At 43.0% G+C, this 14,662-nt stretch overlaps 1 protein-coding gene across 5 annotated transcripts in view; it reads left to right on the plus strand.

Annotated features, from left to right (window-relative positions):
* Nucleotides 1-14,662, plus strand: part of RhoGAP71E (Rho GTPase activating protein at 71E) — a 71,325-nt gene that overhangs the window by 30,947 nt on the left and 25,716 nt on the right. For all 5 annotated transcript variants that reach the window (XM_022792150.2, XM_086981641.1, XM_022792148.2 and 2 more), the window contains one exon: nucleotides 7,808-7,944. In XM_022792150.2, the coding sequence (XP_022647885.1) occupies nucleotides 7,808-7,944 (137 nt within the window). The remainder of the gene's footprint in view (nucleotides 1-7,807; nucleotides 7,945-14,662) is intronic.

Raw genomic sequence — 14,662 nt, forward strand, 5'->3', positions numbered from 1 at the left:
AGTTCTTGCCATCATATATGTAATATATATATATATATATATATATATATATACATATATATATATATACATATATATATATATATATACATATATATTGGTTGTGGAGCGAGCTCATAATGAGTTCCGTACGTAGTTCCACATGCGGCAAGAACTTCTGAGGTGCCGTAGTGGAAACCGTGGCTGGAAGAACAGTACAAACACTATTTTTTTTATTCGAATTATCTCTTTCTCAATCAGTTCCTGTATTTTCGGATCTCTTTCGTTCGTTCCTTGTAGCGGATCACCTGTAATGGATTAGTTTAGCTAGAATTCGTCGTATAGCATACAGCCCGTACCCGCGGGTACGTACGTCACGGTCTGATTATGGTTATATTATTAATTCTTGCTCAATTCTCGATGCTTTGTTACTGCCCGACGCTGCTGCGCCTGCTAGGATCCATTGTTGCTATTGTTATTCGCACTTTTACGACATGATTATCGTATCAGCGAGTGACACGGATGGACGACAAGCGGCTCTATTTTTACCCTCGCCATGTGTTGCATGGCGCTGTATGTGGCGTGATGCGTGCTGTGATGATAACGCGTGATAAAGTGCGTATCGTGCGTCGATGTCGTTGCCTGTTTGACGTTTACGCACCATTAGAAGCCATCCGACTACCAGACAGTGGCACTCTCTGCCGCTGCGGCCCTTAACACTGAGACAATTGGTGGTGATACACAGAGCCATCAGCGGTTCGGTCGGGAAGTGACGAAAAAAAAGGGAACAGGGGGGACACCTTGATCGTCTTCATGCCGTCAGACCGGGTTGTTGCATGTCAATGAACAACGGGGTCATATTGCTTTTGTCTTGTTCGTTCTATTTGTTAATACTTTATAGGACAAGACGAGCAAAAACACTCTTCGATGCATTAATAATAACGTTCAATAGATAAAACTCACGATACGCGGCTCTTATCCTTTCGCGATGAAAAATAACAGGCGAAGAAGTGACAGGAAAGGGTGAAATAAAAACATTCATTTAAAAAAATGTATTAATCGGCAAAATGTACGATGTGCAGCATGTGCTAAGGTGAGTAGGTCCACCAGGTTACACCTAGGCCAACGTAACCGCTCTGCGTAGGTTACAAAAAGCAAAGAAAAAATACAAACAGGAACAAGTGTTTGGAAAAGTTTCTTCACTCGGCTGGACCCTTTATTCGCACAACGAAGTGTATTGACTCCCACTTTCGAACTTGAAATAACTCACGTACACCGAACTTTGATAGGCAAATCCGTTAGAAGTATATCGCGTTACGGAAGGAAAACCTAAGCAGACAGAGACCTTTAGTTAACGGTAGAACATATCTGCTTGAAGATCATTTGCGAAAAACCTGTGGTCGGCCCTTGTCGCAACTGTCAGTTACCAAATTCTACGAACAAGTACCATCCTATGATATAATTAGTATCTTCACAGAACGAGTTATTAGTCGATCTAATTTACGTATTAGCATAGCAATTATTAACGTAATTGTTCAAGCACACGATTTATTATATCGTTTTTTACGATACGTAGATAAACACTTTCGGTGCGCATCGTCCTACCCAATCTTAACCTAGTCTCTCAGGCAGCAAAGCATATTACCACCCATAATGTATGTGTAACGTACTCTAGGGCGAGCAAAGGAAACATTTACTTTTTACACTGGCTACAACATCAGTTGTACGCCGTTGTCCCGATCTTCACTGGTAGTGGCAGCAGTATCATTCGTGATACTCTTCTCAACAAATACCTCCATTGCAATCGTGCACAATGACCATTAACCAAATTGATATCTCGGATTTGCATCCGAAACCGCTGCTATGCTACCGTCATTTTTCATCAGCCGACATCGTGGCTGTCCTATCTTCGCTGGGCGTTCCCATGACCAATGACGTAGCATTGATAACCGAGCCTTCTGCTAATGCTGTTACCCCAATGCTTTTGACAGCGCTAATAAACCAGTGATGGATCTGGACACTGAACATTGTTTGTCGTCAGCGATAAATCTACAGTTCCGTCGGCGACGATAATAAGTGTCAGCGTCGCGAAATGTCGGCACGGTGACATGTTGCACGGTATGCTACAAATGCACGTTTTTATAGGTTAATCCTCTTTCGCCTATTCCTTGGCCTGTTCTCTGTCCTTTATGACCTGCTTACTTTTGTCTGCTGAAACTAGAGTGGCGGTGCGAGTCGCGCTCCTTAAAAAAAAAGGAAACTAACATTACCAGTGCTGGCGGAATCATTTTAGCATCGGCATTGGCAATTTTGCAAAGCATACCTTGAAGGGGAGAAAAGGCAGATCGGGATAGAAGGGCTAGAAATACTCGCTAGCAGTAGAGCGACGACGGCTGAAACGGTACAACGATCTAGTACGATGGGTTGACTGATCAGGGATCAGCTACCTGTTAGCAATCCGTTGATGGATATTGTCGCAAACGGTCCCAGCTCGCGCTTTGAGGCGATGATTATCATCGGATAGTTATCGTAGTTTAACTGCACCATATAGTTTAGCGGTTTTCGATTTGTCGTTGCATCTATGACGCATTAAACTATCGCTTGTTGAATTCAACGACTTGCTCATGTAGAGTTATCTAACTCTACTTTTTTTTTTTTTTTTTTTTTCACTTCATTCTCGCTGATAGTGATTTTAATTGCTGGGATAGACACACTGATAATTGGTTAATTGTCGGAGAAAATTAACAAAATATCATCTTCAACATGTTTGCAATTCAACTACGAAAGTATCATATGGAAGTTAATTAATAGCAAGCTCATCTGTTGATGTTTTCTCTTCGAGTGATCTTTCATGTCGCTATTAGTGGGTTACGTTATGCAATTGAACGTACAGAGTGCGTGCCCATCCGCCACCAGCCAGCTAACGATCTAGTTGTTGATAACAATGTCTATGACACAGCTGCTACTATAGCCATTGCAACTGTCATCAAAACGCATACATTTCCCTGGCCCCCTTTTCTACGCACTGCTGCGCTGACAATTAGACGGGGTGAACAAACGTGCATATTCGACCCACTGCACTGCGCTATCTTCCCTCAGCCGCGCCTTTATGCATTATGAAGATCACTGGCTCATTTTTTATGACTTCCCGCAGACATAGGCCAACAGTTACGCTGTGGTCCTAGTAATTTTACTAGCTAGGCTAGCGTTCGTTAATTCGTGGCTTGCGTGACACTGTTTGCATTTATGTATACTGTCCCTATCTGTTGCCCCTGAATGCTTTCAGGGAAATTTATCGCTGCGAATATGGGTATGCGTAACAAATGTGCTTGTATTTATGTAGCGAGTAAAGCTGTACAAAAGACGCCGCTGAAAATACGCTAAATCGATAGGCGGTACCATCGGATTATGTAATACAACAGCGTATACGGACAATGACAGATTTCAGTGAATAGGAAGCAAGAACATAATGGCGAAATTGAAAATTGATCATTGAGTCCCTCGTTGGCGTCACTGCTCCTGTCGTTCTTATTGCTTCTGATAGCTATTTCTCTATATGATTGGCTTCGCTTCCCATTACATCCCTCGTTCTTCCTTAACGTGCCACAGACAACGGAAAAGTCCACGGATAGTATGTGGGCGATATACAGTTGCTTTGCTGTGCAACGAACACCCATTTTTATTACTGTTCGTTGGGTTTCTACGAAGTGTTGAACGAACGTCTTTAATGTTTAGACGAGTGCAGCTGTCGACGAGATTTGCCGTTACTGCAACCCCGGCGCCGGCTAATGCCGACTACTGTCGCCACTACCGCCACAGCAATCAAACGCACGCAAGCATTGCTTCGAAACTAGGTGTTTGCTTATTTTACTCAACGGACTAATCAAGCGAGAAAAATCAATAGGAAAAAGACAAAGTTTCTCGAACAGCAAAGGGCCGTGGCTATTTCTCGAAATGCGTATTACACAAAGATCACAATATTCTAAAGACATCTTATATATAGGTGTGTGTACATATAGGTATAGATAGGCAGCAATCAATAATAGTGAAAAAAAACAAAATGGTGTGAAAATATTCCGGAATATAGCTGAAGAGCTTATTGTCCATCTAGTTATATGTCTGCTGCAGTGCTTTTTCTCAACATTGTTGCGTTCGGTATTTAGTTTTTTTTTTTTTCGCTTAAGCTCCGTACGAGCTTGATACTGATGAATCGGGTTGAGTCTTGAGGGCTAACCGAATACTCCTAAATAAGTGCTAACTGTGACGTTAGCCGATGTAATGTGGCTGCTGAAATTGGAGTACAATATAAGATCGATTATTATTAATATTAGTATTAGAGGCCAAGCTATTTATTTGTAGCTAATAATAAAAACGTCGTTTTTTCATTCAGTTAGCTTGACCCAGTGCGACCTAGCTTATGTCACTGGATTGTACTATAGAGGTCTGGATGCATACATGAACCTCGATTCTTGGTTTGGCGCGCCTCAGTGAAATCTTTCTTTTCGACGTTTTTGCACCAAGTCTAAATGGCTCTGTTTTCAGTAATACTCGCTATTACCAGCTCTGTCCTGCAGTTGTCGCTCGGAGGCGGCCGCAGGCTATCCGCCATATTCAATCAAACCCGTCTTGCATTATATAACAATGATTACAACTAATCGATGACTATGAACAGCCATTGTATGCTCATAGAATTATTTTGCGCACGTAAACGGATTAAGAAATATAAGGAAAAGAGAGACGAAACGTGATAGCCTTAAAATAAATAGCAAAGACCCAACTAGCGCAGATGTCTACCAGGCAGACAGACAAAGCGGCACCCTCCTCGTACCCACAGCTTGAGACTGTGGTGGCGAGATTGCAAGCGGAGGCAGTCTCCGATATACTACGATAGCTGGCACAGGTACGAAAGCGGCCACACGATAGGATCGAACACTTACTGTTGAGCACTTAAATGTAAGAAAACTTAACACCGAGACCTCGTGATCTTTTCAAGACCTACTTGAAGTGTCACCGCTGCCGGTGCTGTTCTGCGGCGCGTGCACCGCTGCCTCCGGTCTTTTGTGTGTATGTGTGTGTGTGTGTGCATACGCGCGCCTCGATGTTTGGTATGGCGACACCGTAACCGATAAAATGGGACAGCATACTTTACCGTGGCCACTGCAGTCTCAGCCGACCTCTTCTTTCATCTTTATTTAGCCCATATGGCAGTGGTGATGAGAATCATCATCAACAATAGCAACCACAATATCGTCGCTGTTCTAGGCGTTACAGGCGCGCCAATGGCATTTGTACAAAACGACCTGCGACGTCCAATCGGCTGTGCTCGTACAAAGGCTTGGGGCACATCGAACAACCGGGTTTCTCAGGCCATCGCCGCCGCCTCCTCCACCCAATTCCGCTGTCACCATCACCATTACCTCCGTTCTAACAGTCAAATGGCTTCGCTGAGCTTGGCAGAACACGTAACGATAGTGCGCGGTGCCGTAAGTGAGCCATAGATGACGCTGGTAGCAGTGGCTGAACTTGAACGGGAGAACTTGTCTTGCGCGGGTTTCTTCACGAGCTCGTGCTGTCCCGCTTTCTGCAGGAAGCAGAACCTGCTTCTTTAGGTAATAGCGATTACTAGTCGGTCTCACTATTTTCGTCTATCGGTGCTAGTATATCCTACGATTGGTAAGACTATCTCTTATGCCTTGGCAATATGTAGGATAGTCAGGGAGACCTTTGTGTGATGTGGTACCGCCCGGGTCGGGTCGGGTCCTGCCCAAATAGACCAAATGTGCGACGATCTCTTTAAGCGGTGGTGGCAACGTCTGGTCGAGGCGAAAGCATGCTAATTTCATATCTACCGTAGTACAGTAGTAATAGCAACGGGCAAAGCGAGAAGTGCTCGTCCCCAATGAGGTGCGGGAGTTAGTGTGGATGTTTGTGTGTTGTGTGTTACGCGTTCTGGGTTGTCCGCCGGCCACTGCCGCTGGCCCCGGAGCAACCGGCTTATGTGCGATTAGCGGTTCAGTACGAGTTGTCAATGTAGGCCGCGTAGATTCGTTCTGCCTGTTTATATGGCCGTTTCAATAGGGTGGCGTAAACGCTCTGGTAACCCGATATGCACAAATCAGTGCACAATCTGTGTCCTGTTGTTACAGGGTGAAGACAGCCGATTCCAAGTGGCGAATAAGCAGAAATCGTCTAGACGCCTAAAAACGCTGTGTATGTAAAATAGTGGCTATTAGGGGATCCGGCTTTCATCATTCCACGTTGGGCAGCTGATGCTGACGGCTATATAGCGGTCTCTGCCGACACCGCATCAAGAAGCCATCAAAAAGCGCAAACTAACAAATGGGCAAAGATGATCGCGTAACTGAATGGGAGGACAAGATCTAATACAGGATCGTTACACTGAACGACCACTGATTTCTAGTGTTTCATTTTTCCATTAAGTTTTCGCCGATTTCATTTGCCAGCGTTGTATTCTAAACTAGAAAGAAATCTCAAAGAAAATCTGTTTTTGAGTTTTTAGGCCTCGAAGCCGGGTAGGGCCAGCTACCCGGACAAACCAATGAACATTATGGCGTCCTGTCATTTTTTGAACAGAAGTAATGGTATTGGTAAGGGGAGTATTGCAGTTTACATAAAATCATAAGTTTAAAGGTAGGGTATATAGGCACTAAGAAATCAGAGGCCTTTTAAGCAATATAGATACATGGATCACGTCCCGTCGGTTTCACTCAGCATTGACACAACAAAAATGTAATCACTGTAGTTCCTGTAATGTAACGACTGTCTCGTTTCCATATTCGTATTTGCGGTAGTGTTTTTGTCACAGTTCAGTCTCAACTGCAAAACTTCCAAATGAGTAACTGTACAAACGAACCATGAGTGCTTTTATTTGGAAAGAGTTCCATGATTTCATGCATATCATTATACAGTTGATTTTATCTGTATGGCCAATTAATAATTTGCGCAATTTTTATTTTAAGTGTTAATATTGTTATTAGGAAGTAGACACTTGACCCTATGACTGTGTCTCAATACCGGCATGTACGTGTCTCCTGTAAGCGTGACATCGGCGAATTAGACATGCTGATCTACGCCGTTTTTATTATTGGGCGATGCGTTATACAGTCGTAGTTAATTATGGTTACTACGTCCTGGACGTTAGATGTAGATGGCCACATCAGTCATAGAACTTGGCAGACGAGATTCAACTTACAGATCATACGTTCGTTTTTATACAGTCACAAATCTGACAACTGTAAGAGTACTAACAGCATCTAGACTACAAACTGAAACTAAGGATCAGGGAACTTAAGGGACATGACAATCAAACAACAGATTTACTTTCATTGATAGCCCAATGCTATATGAATCTATTTGGATAAGTTCTATTGGCCTGCCAAGTTCCCTTTAGCTGTTACGGACCTGCCAGTCGAATCGAGCCAGAGGGCCCGCCAGTAGTCGTACTCGACAGATACTGTATATAATATTCTTAATCATTCCGAGAGGGATGCTGTAATGCAAATCGTGGGAGTTTTGTTAGTACCCCACAGAGTGTAGTGTATTCACAGGGAGCAAATTCGCTGCAGCTAAAAGGGCCAAACCCAGCATATAACTTGACACAAGCTCCTAAGGTTAAATTGCTATGTTTCAACACTTTCTCTAAAAACAAGCTCCTAAGGTTAAATCGCTATATTTCAATACTTTTTCTCTAATTGGAGTATGGTAATGAAATTGCTAGTACTTTGGCTGATACGTTTATTTCTGCGTTATCTGGTTCATTGAAGATATTCGATTAAAGTATTGCACATTGTAATATTTGTTATTCCAGGGTGAAGTTTGGCTGTGCATTAGAAGATACGTGTCGAGCACATGGGGATATCCCGGGTCCCCTCCTTGTATTAGTGCTTTGCATCAATAAACTCGGGCCTCACAAGAGGGACGTCTTCCGTGCACCAGGACATCAAGGTAAGAAAAGCTTTTTATCGTGAAAACGTGACTAATAATAATAATAACACTGGTATTGGACATCTGTTTTTTTTCTTTCATAAGATGTTCTTGAGAGTTTCTCAGTTGTTTTATCCTACTAAATAAAACGAATCTATTCTATCTTCTAGTACCATTCCGATATTCTAAAAGCCAGGACGTTTCTCGCTTCGATGGCAACTTGGAAGTATACTGAGGCATCTGCGCCAAAAACACACACACACACATATAATAAAGGCCCATAGTTCAATCTTGCATGTTAATTTACACGGCACGAAGACGAACCGTCACTATTATTGTTGTAGATGATAAGGATCTGGCCATTTATCGGTCCAAATAGACTACTCCATGCACTCGCCTAAAAGTAAATCCTGCTCACAGAGAGTGGAACTTCTAGGTTTTCGATAGTACTGCGTCAAAAGCTAGGTCGTCAGCTAGCTCTTATAATCACAGTAACCGTTGAAGCAGTTTAGTTACTGTCTTGCATCTATTCATAACGTGCCACACGTAATTGGCTATCTTCGACGTCTTTACAACTAGTAAAGGAATAGCTGCTTATAGTTTTTCATTCCAATTAGTATTTGCGTATCTTTTAGCTTTAGTTGTTCATACAGTCATTCGTTGCGGTTAACATATTTCGGATTACCATGAATCAATCAAAATTGAAACACTTCGTTTATAGATTCAATTTGCTACGACGCCAGTGAAAAGACAATCTCAAACCTTCCAGTTTCATATTAGGTTCTTACGTTGTCTGTTGTTTCTACGTGGGACGAAAAATGACAATCATCATTCGTTGATGACCTGTCGATACGAGCGCCACTATCGGCAACGCTCTCATCTCCGCAAGTTTAATCGTAAGAGGACTCTAGTATAATTATTAGTTGTTAGACATTATTTCAGTGTCCACACCGGCCGTCTTATAGTGTAGCCATTGATCGTTTGGCAAACATATTGATAGGCGGGGGAGGGAATGAGCCGACAGACATATTCATTCCTGTAGATTCGAGCCACCGCCATGCCAGTTGTTGATACTGGCTAGTAAAAATATCAACTATGATTAATCGACACGCAACCAGCAAGACAAATCAACTTCGTATGAGATCAGAGATGGCTCGCAGAAGTGACTATAACGGATAGAAAAGCGGACAGTTGCCGTTGACTGTAAAACTGCTAACCGATCATGAGCCCATGTCCGCCAGATTTGGGCGCATGATGTGTTACAGCTTCACTTTCGCCGGCTTACTTTCCCAAACATGATATTAACTGATACCACACGCAGGCGATTGGCGCAGCGTCACTCACCCTTCGGCAAACAATCCACCACCAATCAATTACTTTTATCATTTTGCTTACAGATAATGTTGATTCGTAGTACTTGGACTCTGTCTTTATCCAACAGTTGTGGTGTGGAAACACCATAATATTATTCTCATTATTATTAGTCGTAGTATTATTTTCGGAACACAAATCGCAACAATTAAATGGTCCACAATGAACTGCTGCTTGTGGTATATACAAGACCTCAAATTCTTGAGAGGTAAGCGAATGATAACCGCGTACATTCTTTCGCCTTCCATCCACTTACTCGACCTCGTAATCCCCTAAACGTTGCTTGTGTGCTGACCTGCATAACAATGTATTGGAGCAATGTTGGTCGCCACTTGTTAATTCCAATCGCTGGTTGGCAAGTGACGGTTGTCGACGGCCCTTAGCGGTTGGCGACTGATCGCCGTCGAGTCCGACCAGGCAGGCATTTGTTGTCCGTTATTCTTATACGCGGAGCCTAATCGTTGTTGTTTCATTGCTCCTTATTTCTATCGATGGAGACAACAATCGAATCGAACTACTCGAAAGACATAATTTCTGCTCGTGCTAACATGGGGACACTTCAGCTGTCACTGTTTCAGCTGTGACTGGCTATCTGCCATTGCCGGTGGGTCGCAAGCAGCGCTCTGATTCTGTTAATAAAACCTTTTCGCCTGTCTGTGTAGGTGCATAGCTCAGGGTTAAGTTGTTGTGAGCCGGCAACTTGGTTGAGCTGCCGGCTCTCGTCCAGCTAGTCGACTGCGTATCATCTTCACGCGAAACGACACTCGTCTCAACGCGTGGAATAGAGGGAAAAAGAAAGAGGCCGAGACAGGCCTTAGATATTTTTGCCTTCGCTGTCTATGCCATCGATACAGTCATCCTTTAATTCAACGCACGGGCCGTGCTTTGGCACAGTAATTGCGGTACTATTCGACGTCTCACTCGTTGCTAATGATGTATTTTTGGTTCGAGAGAAACTCGTAAAGCATAGACAGGCAGTGAGTGATCAAAATAGAGACAATGCGGAACAGAAAACACAACTGAGCACTGAAGAAAAACTAGATGCGATAGATGATGTGGTCCGTTTCAGTTGTACCAATAAGGTAGTTCTAAATAAGCAAGCTCTATTGAGTCTACGGCCAGGTGCTGGGTCGATTTGTTGTGATACATTATCGATATGTAGTAGCAATGATCTGTCTATCCCTTCATAAATGTGTGCAAAATGGCCGCATCAGACTCGCGGTAATCGTCGGTGTTGTAAGCTCCGTTGGAAGCTGAGCCGCTGATACCTGTTTGTCGGGGATTTTGTTTGTACTATCCACGTGCGTCAATGGCATTTAACATGACAACCTGTCGTGTCGAGGTTTTTCGTTAATACAATATATCAAAAGGAAACAAAAACACCAAATCGGTTTTATCAGCTGGTCAGGACAAGTTGCCGTCCAGCATCTGACGAAAAGGATTAGACGCGCACACGAAAAACCGACGGGGGCTAAAGGCGGGCGGCCACACAGGTGCAACACAAACGATATGCAGCCTACCAGGTGCCTATTTAATCGTAGACATGACTATTATTTAATCTTCAAGCTTTGTTTTTATTGTTATGATGGAGCACCATTACCACACTCTAGTTAGTTTATGTTGCACGCTGATCATAGCGCGTCGTGCGGCACTTGAACTATTCTTTTTACCTACAATACTTTTCGCATTATTTAAAGGTATTTTTCATTGCGCTTCGTATAGCGATAGCGAAATTACTACAATGAGTAAATAAAAGATATACAATTCTTGCTAGCTCGACTTCAGTACCGCAAAAAACCGAGAGAACCACCTTGCAGTCGGACGTTCATATGTTTCGTACGGTATTCAAGATGCATTCACATGGCTCCCCGCTATGTTGCTATTGATTTCAAATACATTCATATGTGTTCAGCCCTGAACGGGTCTTTCCTGAAGTTAAGCATAGGGTATGTCAAACGCGGTTTGTGCTTTCGCAAAAAATCTGTTCATATTGCTACAGCTGTTGTCGATGTGAAGATGTTTGGGAGTGGGCGAGCTCTGGCTGAAGGCTGGAGTCGGCAATGTCTCTTTTTTCATTTGTGTATTGTTTGATAGACACGCGAAAATTGCCTCTTGTAAAAGCTCCGCTTGAGAATTGCGCGGCAGAATTCGACTAGTTGATTGGCTCTGAAAACGTTTTAAACTGGCAAGGTTCAGGAGTGTGTGACCAGGCGGATTCGTTCGGACCGCATAAATCTGCGGTTTCCCGAGAAGCGCCTAAAAATCCCGCTGTATTAGATCAAGAGATCAACATTTTCACTAGTGAATAATATGATATCCAATCTAGACACTTCAGCTCGAACGATTCTTCTTTCGCTGTAAAGCTCGTATCTGTTGAAGGTGATACTTTTCCCTACCACTATACTAAATCCTAACACATAAAACCAATTACTTTTTGTCGAACATCTCAATGCCATCACTACTGTATTGAAGTCAGTCCTTAAATAAAGACTTAGGGGTCGGTTAGCAGCATCTGCAATCTTTACCCGATTTCGGATCGATGGACAAAGCCAGAGACAGCTTCCTCTCTTTTACAGCTACACCGTACACACTGCAAGTAGCATAGGAGAAATGTCTATTGTATCTCGTTCAATTAATATCTGAGAAAATAGCATGGCTTCTTACTCCGACGGGCTGTTGTTACCTTCTTACAGTATATGTTTAGTCCTGCGCAAGCCATAGATCCGATCAAAGTTGATGAACAAGATTATGGCTGTGCCTTCTCCCTGGTGATACTTTTCTTTTTGTTTTTATGTGTTTGTCTGTTTTATGCGGACGCTGTCCAACTCATGACGAGTGCCACACAGCAGAGACTGGTTGGCGTCATCCCCAACCCCTGGTTTCTCCAGAGAAACCGCACGGATTAAAGCGTTTGCCCGCTATTAGCTGTCTTGGATAACGAAGCAATATGGCTCGCCATTGCAATCTGACACAGCGCAATGTCTAAACCGTACAGAATGACATATCAGTAGTTAGCCCAGTTTTAATAGCAACTATTTACTGGCATCGGGAAGACACTTGTGATGTTCACCTATTACGGTGAGGTTGATTCGTTTATGTTGTTACTGTTCGTGTCGTATTGTATAGGCCTTACCTGTCACGCTAGTTGTTGGTTATTCAGTGCGTCATATTCGGCAATGATTCGGCTATCGATTTTGCTCGTTTTCCACATATTCATTACGTTTAATGATATTGACCCTCGGTATGTGTTATCTAGCTGATCCGCTACGTAGTTGACTACAGGCACAGTTGTGGACCAAGAATCACTACTCAGTGCTTATAATTACCACAGATATAATGTAGCCTAGAACAAAATTCAGAATCGATTTAGTGCGTGTCGATCGGTACCGTGGAGGTAGTGCGCAGACAATTCGGCATACTGGCCGATCTACTAGCGAAGTCCACAGTTGAATGGCCTTAACGGCGATCGTCGTAATAGCGGACGTTGTCGTCCCCAGGACGGCCTATACTAAAAAGCTATATCTACCGCTATTGTCCCCGCATGAATCTTCTGCTTTGTTCATCGTATGTCCTAGCAGACCGGCATGCCTTACGTGCGCTCACACACAAACATTTACGGGCAGGCATTTACGGGCAGTACAGCATCAATATCGATGAACCCGCGACGTACAACCTGTTTAAATCGCGGTTAGTCATCTAACTGGAACGAATCCAGAAAGCTAACAAATTTGCCAGACCGTCAAAAAATAGTCGCTCACTCGTTCGTTACGAATTTGAAATCGTTCTTTTCTTGCAAAGCTTCTTTTGCAGTCGCATCATTCCGGCCATTCACCCTTGAATTGCTCGCCGTTACTGCGTTTGTTCAAATCCTCGCCGTATCTGGGATTTATCTTGACCAGCCCAATGTAGCCTGGCTACTGCATAAACAGCCAGACTGGTTGATAAGCACTAGTATACCACGTTGCCGCTAGTCAGGTTGTCAACTACCAGCGAGTAGCTAGCTGACAGCTCTGATTCACTGTCGACAAAACTTTTTGAAGGCGGGCGTCGGCCAACACAACTACGATGAGTCTTATGTCTGTTATTTTCAAGACCGATCCGGGTATAAACAGAGATAAGAGCGTAGAAAAGAGCGCTGCAGCCAGTCTAACAACCTAACGTAACAACGGGGCAGCGTCTTCGTACTACCGCGGCCGTAATCAACAGCGATACCATAGTGGCAGCTGCCGTTACTATTATTACGATGAAAAACAGCAATACGCAAGCATACGATTGGCTGCCCATATACAAATCTATTAGACCATTACAGGCATGTTGTAAAGTTGACGTCGTTGAAAACGTTTTAGGTCTGTGACGATTTTTTATTAGAGGCAGCAACAATGCCAGGACTCTGTTGCATTGTTGTCCTAGGATACGTTGCCACGATGGTGTGACACGCAAAGGCCAATAGCGATACGGTGACGGTACGTTTGCCATTGCAATGACTTCAGCACGTTCGCATAGTAAAACGATAATAAGAAGCGTCAAAATGAGAACTGTTGGTTTCAAGTATCTATCTACTACAATGGAAAGTTATTGACACAAGCCGTGTGAAGAACACACAAATACGAAAGTAGTACAACAGCTTACTCTGTTGTTGTTTGCTTTCAACTTGATTAAAAAAAGATCGGCACTTATTGTTTCTCGATTATTATGGTTATTGTATATTTTTATATATGATAAAAACATATTTGCTAGTCGCCACTGTGGACAACGCTAAAATATTTGAACATGTTTTCACAGGGAGATATCGGTAAGCTTCTTCCATATTCTTCTATATTGTGAATAGTCAGTTCTACAGTTAACAATTTGTCATGCTAAGTCGAAAATAATCATGTTACGCCATTCATGCACTCGATCTATCACTGTATCGGAGTCCAACTGATTTGAGTATCGCTAACAGTTTTACATAGTTTAGTATATGCGATGGGACAAAACGCATCATCGTATAGCCACTGTTAATAATGAAAAAAGTCATTCTAAAGGTGAAAAAAATAAAGGTAAGAATAGTAGTTTTTTTTTTTTTACTTTTTCTTCCTGTTTATACCAAGTCAAGATAAAACGAACTGTTATTTCGGCGATTCAGAAGTAAAGTACAGTTTCAAAAGAATCTTTAGGAAATTCATTAGAACACGATCAAGCGTTGACCGTGGCTGAAAGCAAAAAAAAAAGACAGCAGAAAACCTTTCTTTTGAAAAAACTTAACTCGCTCTTCTTAAAGCTCGCCACTAAGCTCGCCACTTCGACTCTGCTGCCAGAGGATAACTTGGTTTTATCACTTTCTTCACCACTCCTTTACCGGCTGTCCGGCGAGTCAGTCGTCTTTATA

This window comes from Varroa destructor, unplaced genomic scaffold, assembly GCF_002443255.2.
Source record: "Varroa destructor unplaced genomic scaffold, Vdes_3.0 BEIS01000002.1, whole genome shotgun sequence".
In the NCBI taxonomy this organism is placed as follows: domain Eukaryota; kingdom Metazoa; phylum Arthropoda; class Arachnida; order Mesostigmata; family Varroidae; genus Varroa; species Varroa destructor.